General features: G+C 41.2%; 2 protein-coding genes across 3 annotated transcripts in view; both read left to right on the top strand.

Annotated features, from left to right (window-relative positions):
* Positions 1 to 12: 12 nt before the first annotated feature.
* malsu1 (mitochondrial assembly of ribosomal large subunit 1) lies at positions 13 to 4,864 on the top strand. Its single transcript, XM_042107270.1, has 4 exons — positions 13 to 364; positions 538 to 713; positions 817 to 898; positions 4,547 to 4,864. Exons 1-4 carry the CDS (start codon positions 127 to 129, stop codon positions 4,699 to 4,701), a joined length of 651 nt encoding a protein of 216 aa, XP_041963204.1. The 5' UTR covers positions 13 to 126; the 3' UTR covers positions 4,702 to 4,864.
* Positions 4,865 to 5,970: 1,106 nt separating this feature from the next.
* The window catches only part of LOC121720808 (serine/threonine-protein kinase 31-like), a 44,310-nt gene continuing 39,838 nt past the window's right edge, over positions 5,971 to 10,442 (top strand). For both annotated transcript variants that reach the window (XM_042107250.1, XM_042107249.1), the window contains exons 1-5: positions 5,971 to 6,107; positions 6,518 to 6,560; positions 6,695 to 6,747; positions 6,854 to 6,952; positions 8,316 to 8,390. In XM_042107250.1, the coding sequence (XP_041963184.1) occupies positions 6,060 to 6,107; positions 6,518 to 6,560; positions 6,695 to 6,747; positions 6,854 to 6,952; positions 8,316 to 8,390 (318 nt within the window). In that variant the 5' untranslated portion in view covers positions 5,971 to 6,059. The remainder of the gene's footprint in view (positions 6,108 to 6,517; positions 6,561 to 6,694; positions 6,748 to 6,853; positions 6,953 to 8,315; positions 8,391 to 10,442) is intronic.

Genomic DNA, 10,442 nt, shown 5'->3' with positions numbered 1-10,442 from the left:
AGAAGTAGCCAATCACAATTCCAGTTAACAGATTCACTTCCTGTTTTGAATTGGTCCTTCAAGCCAAGCTAACCATGCACGTTTAGTGAAGTTAGTAGAGTATGTGTTTTACGGGGCTTTGAAGAGATGTTGCGTAAAATAATCAACAGCAACTCGCTACTAGTACTTTACAGAGTAACAAGCAAGAATATCAGAACACCAAATCGGCCACTGTCCTCGCAGAAACACACACAACTGTTGACCCCGTCTGGTGTGTGTCGTTCACCTCCAAGATACTGCTCTCATTTACCAACCGGAGAAAATGATGCCTTTCTACCCACCAGCCTCGCACCACAAACAGACCACGCGGAGTCTGAACAGCATAGTAAGTAGGCTAAACATTTCCTTCCGAATTTTGAGTGACAAGATCAACAGTCTGCGACAGTACCGTCCCGATAAACCCGTCGTAACGTACCTGCCTACGTTTCCAAGTGCACGAGCCCTCGGCAACACCAGTTCACTAACGTTGGTGCCGTGTATTTAACCGTTCCTCCACAGAAAGCCATGACGTGTTCAACATCGACGTGCTGGTGACACTTCTACGACAGGAGAACGCGCAGGACATCTGCGTGATCCGGGTGCCTCGCGAGTTGAAGTACACCGAGTATTTCGTGGTGGTCAGCGGCTCCTCCACCAGACACCTGCGCGCGATGGCCTTCTACGCAGTCAAAGTGGTGAGCGAGGAGACGAATAGTGTGTGTTTGTTGATGTGATGATTGGTTGAGTCGCGTGCCCTCTCCTCGCTGTTTTAATGCGAAATGTGATCTGTTCTCACAGTACAAGTTCATGAGGGGACCAGAAGACGCGCACGTGCATATCGAGGGCCAGAATGCGGAGGACTGGATGTGTATAGACTTTGGTAATATACTCACTGCTGTTCAGCGATATTGAATTGCGTAGCGCTATATAAGTCTGACAAATAATCAATTTGTATTTCCACACATGTCACTGGTCAAAAGTGTTGGGTCATTCCACTCCATTATAGACAGAATACCAGCTGACATAATTGCAAAATGGGGCCATCCTTAAAAATATTCCTAATACAGCCAAAAAAATAAAAAAAATGGGTCGGTAGGTAGGTCAATATTTTTTTTTTCAAAATTTCAAAAAAAAAAAGTACAATTTTTGTCATGGTGATTACGTAGGTATGAATTTAAACAATTGTGCATATTGTGACGTAACTGACTGGGTCCTCAACCCGTGCCTTCAGGCGCATCACTGCAAACCTCAATCTGATGCAGGTTATGTAGACCAGCCTTTCTCAAACTTCTTTGACCTGAGGCCCAGTCATGGCAGACTTTGGGGCCATAGGAGTCATCTACAATGATTTGCATTGAGCTCAATGAGCATCAAACCAGCTAATAGGCTAACTGAAATAACACCCAATCTCTAGGTATGGTGAAGGGTATGTGATGATGTGGGGCTATTTTAATTCCAAAGGCTAAGGTAACTTTATCAGGATGCACAGTATTCTGGATCCATGAAATAACTGGCCTTTAAAAATAAAAATCTGCCTGTCTCTATGGCAATTTAACATAGGGGTGGGAATACTTATGACCCCTGTATTTTAAAGAAGAACATTTATGTATTTATGATACATTATTCATTCACTAAGAAAATTGGTGTCCTTAAAGGTTAGATATTTCCTAATTTTTCACTTAAGGCATTAAGATCAATTTCCAAAAGATGATTTTATATTCCTCTTTTCAGTCAACTTTAGCATGGGTGCCAATACTTTAGGCCATCACTGTAAATCACTGATCTGTTGATCTTTAACAGATAGAAAGAAGGCTACAATAGCTTTTGGCCACGTTATATTCAAATTTGACTATACAATACTCAGTGCTATACAGTGTATTATACAGTCTCTGCTCTGTTTCTATGGAAGTTCCAAAAATTAACGTCGTTCTATCAAGTGTCGTTAAACAATTAAATAGCATTCAACAGGTTGAAGCTAAGCTTTGATACCAACGTTATTGATTAGTTTCAGTTTCTCTCGCGCAGACGCCTGCATTGAATGAACACTCATACCACCACTTTATTGTATGGCTCCATGTTTAATGACATCGATAGCAGAAACGTTTGTTTTCTTTTTTTGTCGGCCCGCGGTATCTTGATCACCTTCGCAGCAAATTATCAGACGAAGCACCGGGCCTAATTTCACTCCACGACTCTGCGGACCATCAGTCTCCACGTTGCGGACCCATATTTTGAGAAATAGGCTACTGAATAGACCACAACCAATTTCAATTCTTCAACACGTCACTGTTAGACTAGAGGGGAGAAGGGATGGGAAAAGATCTGGGCACAGTTCTTCCAGAACTTCGTGCCAAGTAATGAGCGTTGTCGAGATGTTTGTGTGAATGAAACGAAGCGTATAGGCCATAGTGTGACATGCGTAAACCAATGGTGTACAGATGACGCCACAGGGTTTTATTTAAGAGAGCCTACGTTTGTATGTAGGCAATTTATATTCACAATACTTAGGCCTACTAAAATAAATAGTATTTTATTTGTATTTGTTGTTTAGAGTAAAAAAACGCAAGTTTACAACCGGCAAGTCGGTCGGACTAAAAGGGGAAAAAAATACATATGTGGGTCGGTTCTAAATTGACAGGGTCGGTCGGGTTACGGCAAACGAAAATATTTTTAAGGATGGCCTGGTTCTTGACTGTTGTAGAAAGAAATGGTTCTTTAATGCAACATCTACATTGGCCATTACCAGCAACCATTCATCCAATGTTCCAAAGGCACATTGACCCTCATTTATGAAACAAATATACAACACAAAACGGGCATAGGACAGGTGTACGCTCATTTCCACACAAAAAATGGCATTTATCAATTTGAACATGAGCGGTGGCTATGCTCAAATTTCACGTCGAGTCTCAACTTGGGTCATTCCATGTGAAAACAGGCAATATCGGGGTATCATGTACATGACACCTCTCAGATTTTGCTGAAAATCGGTGAATATATGCCTTAGTTACCAAACAAAGGAATCTGAAGTTTCAGGTCAATATCTCAAACGGTTTGCCTGTGGCATCCATTTGAATTTCGGGTGCCACGGCCCTAATTGACACATTGGAATTTCACATTTCATCTTTTGCCATTTTTGGAAGCCCATAACGTCTGTTCTAATAGTGGTAGAGGGCTGGAAACGGGTGTGGTAGTTCATTGTAGCCTGTACTACACAATGGAGGCAGAATCAATATTCCTTACTGTTTGGGTGAGAGGTAGGTCACCAAAGTCCTAAAAAATGTTGACGGCATGTGTGACATTTCACTTTTTGGGTGGCCCTAGCACCACAATTAATGATCATATTTATTCTAAACAGGATTATTTGTTATATGTGGGAACCTTGCTCTTGCCAAAATGAATTTGAAGGGTATGGTACCACTGGTGGGGGTTTTATGGGGGTCCAAAAACCCTCTCCGGCAGAGGTGACTCTTTTGGAACCCCATATTTGGACCCCCAAATGACCATGTGGGCACTTGGTGATCCTAACGGGATTTATACCAGATAAAGATACATATACTGTATGTTCTTTCTTTTAATGAAATAAAAATTTTGACTATGAAGCTCCATAATATGAATTTTATTCTTCATAATGCACCAATTTGGACATTGTTTCCAGAAGTCTGGAATGTAGATCAGGGAAAATTTAGTGATGATAAAGCATGAAAATAGTGGAAATAACTTAGTATTATCCTCAGTGATGGCAAACAATTAAATACTGAGACTGTCACGGATTAACCCCTTATCTCCCCTGAAAGAGACCCGCCATCAAACTTCAAAATTGATATAAAGCAATGATGCGATCGTGTTCCACTGAACATTTTGGCCGAGGCGTAACGTCTCTCCAGTTCGTACGTTTCCTCATGTTTTTTTTATATATTCTGCACTAACAAAGAAGAATGTAATGTTCTTAATGTTTTCAGATCTACATTGGTTTGTACACTGGATTGATAAATGAGGGCCAGTCTGTGTACTAATCTGATATAATTTTCAAATGCTAACTGAGAACACATTGGAGAACCCTTTTGCAATTATGTAAGCACATAATGTAATCTGAAAACTGCTGCCCTGATTAAGAAAAACAATGCAATTGATCTCCGCTGGTATTCTGTCAATAATGGAGTGGAATGGAAATTTCTGCATTAAGTGACCCCAAACTTTTGACCAGTAGTGTAGATATATTTTAATGTAAAATATACAGTATATATAATATATATGTGTGTGCATTCCTGCGTGCATGCATACATGCGAGTGTCTGTGTACAGTATTGTGTTTGTATATTGTGTGTTGGTATAAGTTACTCTCTGTCCCTCAGATTTGGCCTGTCTCGTCCTAATAGTATTTTTAATTTTGATTTGACACTTAGTTTATTCAAATTGTGAATTTCTGAGTTGAATTTGTTGAAATAAATGCATCAAGTGATATGGTGCTAACCTCTGCCTCTCCCTCAGGTCAGGTAATATGGTGCTAACCTCTGTCTCTCTCTCAGGTGATATGGTGGTCCATTTCATGCTGCCTCCGACCAGAGAGACGTACGAGTTGGAGAAACTGTGGACGTTGCGTCACTATGACGACCAGCTGCGCAGCATTCCTCCTGAAACGCTCCCTCCAGACTTCATCTACGGAGCCAACGACCCCAAATGACATCATCTGGTCCCGTGGATACCGGAATGGATTTCAGCATATCAGAGACTGGGTTCTACGCTGTTTCACTGTAGTGTGTGTGAGATTGAGGAGTGTTGTTTTTGTCTTTTTATGTGTGTGTCATCAATAAATTATTGACTTTTGGATTCTGAATTTCAATCAATTTAAATGTCCAGGTTTATTCATTGTGCACAGTATGTAAAGAACAACTACTATGAAATGCTCACACATTCACACACACACACATTCACAAGGATCTGCAGCCACCTGGTCACCTGCAGGTAGAATGCCGACTACCAGACAGCAATCTGACAAACAGGTTGTGTGCTGGGTGGTTGCAGCCATTAAAGTGTGGGTGGTGCTGCTGATAGGTGTCCTGCAGGGCTGGGAGTGTGTTGCTGGTCATGAGCTCAGCTGTACTTACAGATCTGGAGGTTCCTCCAGTCACAGAGGGAACGCCAGCTCTACCACAGTGATGTGGGCAGTCAGTGATGCAACTGGGTGGATTGAGGATTCAGCTTTGCTTTAGTTAACGCATTAAATCAGTTCGCAACTGCATGGGCCCCCTGGGATTTAAGAGAACTTTGGGGATTTCTAAGAGGCCATTCTTTCACACAAACATACAGGCATTTGTGGGCGTTTTTGGGAGGTAACCAGGCGGTAACAAGCCCATGCTGTTGGAGATGCAAACAAATGCTGCATCGCCATTGAGATCACATAGAAAGGAGCTGGCTCAAGGGTTATAAAAGTGTTTTTATTATGTTCATTTATACAATGAAAGCACACCATTCATGTTCACTGCTAGCTCCTTGGCTATCAATTTGGTAACTATAGCGGGCTATTTGACGTCTTTAGAACACTAAACATATCGGAGGTGTCGAATGTTGACTTACTCCAGTCAAGATTTTTTGACATTAATCACTCCTATGATGTATTGCTATTGTCTATCCAAAGTAAAGTGCCTGTTTGGTTTCGACATAATTAATGTGTGCACTTGCGCCAGTAGATGGCAGCAGTCTCTAATGATGAGAATGCGAGGCGTTTGCTTTACTAAATGTCCAATTCCAAGTTCCCTTAGATTCGGTCATTTTACACCTGTTTTAGACAAATCAGTTTACATTCCATGACTATTAGGCTGCTGACCTGTGAAAAATAACTCTTTATTTTATATCAGTGAAAATAGAAATGGTCAGAGCCTGTTAATTTCAGCACTTTAATGTGCTATAAAAACACATATGACTTAATATAGATATTCCGGTAAATTCAAAAGGGATCCCCAACATCTTGAATATCTCTGGCATCACCTTTGACAAGAAGCCGAAGATCGCGGCACGTGGAACTGGGGTGACAGGTGCACCATGGGATCGCTCCGATGTGAAATGTTTGAATTTGTTGGATCGAAGCAGGTGAGTGTGGGAAGGGCGTGACTGGGTCTGTGCAACTAGAACACATTACATCAACTCAACTGGATAGCTTGGCCAATGTTAATAATTCCACAGGGCTAATGCATACTTATAGTGCTTAAGTATCAGTTTTGACAGAAAACAGTCACTGGCTTATTTGGCATTGATGATTATTACACCTTCCAGCAAGGCTAGCTTCTAGCCAGCTAGCAATTAGACTTCCAAACCTGCCAGAACAGTGAGCGAGATTAAAACCCAATACATAATATCCCGACAGTGTAAATTATCGAGTTAATTCAATTGTGACTACTTCGTTTGTTTCAAATAAGAGTTTGTTTATAGCAGCTCCCAGATATTAGGATGAAGTTAGCTTCTGGTAAGTTATGCTAATAGCATGCGCCATACCTTTTAAGGAGAGTGACGCCATGGAGCCTCTCCGAATGGAAACCGAGCAGAGTAAGTAGTATGGTTAACGCCAGTTTGTTAGCAGTCCCTGCAAAAGCACTCCGACACACTTGTTCTGTTAATCTTTTTTGGTTAATTATTATTCCTGAATGTTAACATGTGTTGTACTCTTCTTTGCGCGTTAGTGGAGCTTGTCGGCGTGACCCATGTTGGCGATGCCATCACCTTCTGGGGTCAGGTAAGTTCACCTCTGAGGTGATGTTGCTGTGTAGTGCCAATAGTGGTTTTGTGTGCTACAGGATTCTCTGATTAATGGAGTAACTGTGGTTTCTGTTGGACGGTAGAATGTGGACGACGAGAATGCGGTGGACGCGATTGTCAGAGCGCTGTGTGAGAAGTGCGATTCTGCGCCAAAGGTGCAGGGACCGACATCTACTCAGAAGGTAACTTAGCTGCTACTGTCGCATGTTAAAACTTGGCAAATTGAATTATCTTACTGATATGTAGCCACAGCAGTTGTTAACCTTCTTAAAATGAGGTCATATCAGATATTCTCAGTTTAGTCATCAGTTGAGCAGTGGCGTTAATGGTGGACACTGCACCTGGTGTATAATATCCAGCAGGGGAAATAAGTATTGAACACGTCAAAAAAAAATTCAGTATGTACACTTCCACTGAGGCTTTTTGCATGAAATGTTCACCAGACATTAGTATTAATTCAGAAAATCTACCCATATTAAAAGATCCAAACATTAAAGTCCATAACATTCAAGATTGTATTTATTACATCTCATTTATGAGTATAAGAGAGTAAATCTCTTGTTGTCTGTTGTGATTTTTGCTCCTCAAAAAAGAAATAAGAAGTAAATAGTATGTTTCCTTTGCTGAATGCTTTGGATCGTTGTTCTGCTGGAAGGTCTAGCCATAGACTGTATATATAGAACAGTCTATGGGTCTAGCCATGTCTCATCCTCATCATCCTAATGGATGGCAAGGTTCTCCTGGAAAAAAATGACATTCATCATTCCTTCAGCTGTATGATCTCTGCCAGTACCATGAGATGAAAAATAGCCCCATGCCGTGATGCCTCCACCTCCAAACCTCGCTGTTGTGGTATTTTTAGGGTGATGTACAGTGCCATTTGTCCTCCAAACATGGTGTGTAGTATGACATCCAAAAAGTAAAATTTTGTTCTAACTTGACCAAACTACATTCTCTCAGTATTTCATAGGCTTGTTCAAATGTTGTGTAGCAAGCTTTAAACAAGTTTCGACATGTTTTTGTTCAGCAATGGAGTCCTGTTGAGTGAGTGTGCAAAGAGGCCATGGTGGTGGAGTGCACTGCCTATGATGTTACTCTGTAACAATTGTACCTGCTGCCTCCAAGTCTTTCTGGAGCTTTCTCCAAGTGGGCCTTGGCTCTTGGGCTTACTCCTGTGCATGGCCGGTTGATGATGCAGTGATGTTCCTTCCACTTGCATATAATGACTCCAATGCTGCTTACTGGAAGATTCTAAAGTTTTGAAATGCACTTTGCTAACGAAAACCTTTTATAGTCCATCTGTACTAACTCGGCTTATATTAATTTGCACAGATAAGAGGGATGATTACTGTCTAACTACTTATAGATTCCAGCTCCATATGTGTGGGTTACCTGAGTTAATACTAATGTCTTTTGAAAATTTCATGCGAATAGCCTCACTGGAAGTATACTTACTGAAAAAAATGTTGACGTGTTCAATACTTATTTTCCCCTGCTGTATACATAGTGCATATTCTAATGTTCTGCTGTGTGTTCTATGTGTAGATCTATGCAGCGCGGTACTCTGAGGACCAGTTCTGGTACCGCTGCAGAGTGCAACAACAGCAAACAGAGGACAAGGTTAGTAGAACCCACTGCACCAGAGAACCAAGTCACACGCCCACTGCACTAGAGAACCCATTCTGATACACACTTATTCATTCACTCACTCAAACCACACCAGACAACCGTGACTGGTGTTGACATAATGGGACTCACTGACACACAATCTCACATCAGAGTACCAAGCCCCTGGCCTAGTTCTAATGGACAACTTACACACATCACACACACACACACTCTCTCTCTCTCTCACTCACTCACTCACTCACTCACTCACTCACTCACTCACTCACACACACTCTCTCTCTCTCACACACTCTAGGATTATTATTATTGTTTTAACGGTTTTTCAAATTTGTTCTTTGTCTGCCGTACATACTCCATAGCACCCCCTTATGTCACTGCGACGACTCTTAGTTGGCATATTGTTTTAGCTACACACACCAATGCTGTGTTCTATTTGTCTCCTAGCGAACTCAGAGCTTGTCAGTGACGTTATGTCAGTGGTAAAAATACGAGCTGTTTGCGTTTTATTTGTCAACCAGCTGCATTACCATCTGTTAGCAATGGGCTATTGTTAGCAGTTGTTACTATCCAGTTTGTACAAAGCATTTCACAATGTTATACCCAAACAAACGTCATAGCATCATAGCGACAGATACTCAAATCCAACAGAACGGCTAATAAACAGCATATAAGGCATGCACTGTTAACGGGCACAGCCATCTTGAAAATTCAAACTCGTAGTACTCTGAATTGACTGAGCTGACGAGTCGCAGTAGAACTTCAGAGGACGTTCCCTGGGCATTTCTTTTACAAGTTTGAACTTTGAACTGGTGAAAACAGTTAATTCTCCCTTGTTGAGTATGGTCAATGTGAATTAATAATAAAAATGTTTGAATTTGTTGGATCGAAGCAGGTGAGTGTGGGAAGGGCGTGACTGGGTCTGTGCAACTAGAACACATTACATCAACTCAACTGGATAGCTTGGCCAATGTTAATTCCACAGGGCTAATGCATACGTATAGTGCTTAAGTATACAGTTTTGACAGAAAACAGTCACTGGCTTATTTGGCATTGATGATTATTACACCTTCCAGCAAGGCTAGCTTCTAGCCAGCTAGCAATTTGTTTGTAACATTATAGCTCCTTAGTTAGACTAAAGACTTCCAAACCTGCCAGAACAGTGAGCGAGATTAAATCCCAATACATAAAAAAAAAAATAGTAACTCGATTTCGCCTATTTCAATTTCAATCAGGGTTCCTACGCAGTATGGAAAACCTGGAAAAGTATGGAATTTGATTTTAGTAATTTCCGGGTCTGGATAAGTATGGAAAAAAGAAACAATGGTATGGAGAAATATTTGTGTTTTCAGACTATTGCATTTGCAGTACTAATCACTTGACTCAGGTCATAATGAACCATTCCTACTGTTGTGTAGCTTAACTGTCAGTCCCGATTGTCAAGATACAACTATGATACAACTAAGATACAACTAAATGACCTAGCTAAATGGACAAATATTCACTTCAGTTGTACATTCCTTTGTTTTCACCGAGTTATCCCAAACCAGAAGTGGCCGCAATGTCGAGAATATGGTCAGAAAAATCTACTGAAGTTTGAAATTTGAGTATGGAAAAAGTATGGAATTTTGAAATGGAAAATGTATAGGAACCCTGAGTGCTGTTGCGTTTCTCTCGAGCCACGAGGGGCATTAGCAGGCTAGTCATTGTTATTGTTTTGTGCTACATTAGCCTCTTTAGCAAACCGGCTCGAAAACAAATTGTTACATTGTTTTGCACGCACAGCCAGACCGTGTAATGCATGAATTGGTGAACGGATTGAAGCAGCAATGTAATTAGTGTGTAAGAGCATTGCATTGACGTTAAAATGACCAACACAGTACAAATACAAAGAAAATACATGTCATCTCAACTCTGGGCGCAGCCATGTTTGTCCTAAGGTCGTATGGCCACCTCGGGGTACCCTCAAGAGCTCCGAGTTAAATGGGGCGGGCCTCTGTGAAATGCCGCAAGAAGGCTGGGTAATTTACACATTCCAACTCAGGC

Source organism: Alosa sapidissima, chromosome 10 (assembly GCF_018492685.1).
Source record: "Alosa sapidissima isolate fAloSap1 chromosome 10, fAloSap1.pri, whole genome shotgun sequence".
In the NCBI taxonomy this organism is placed as follows: domain Eukaryota; kingdom Metazoa; phylum Chordata; class Actinopteri; order Clupeiformes; family Clupeidae; genus Alosa; species Alosa sapidissima.
Note: the sequence above shows the minus strand (reverse complement) of the source record. Positions and strands in the feature narration are given on the sequence as shown.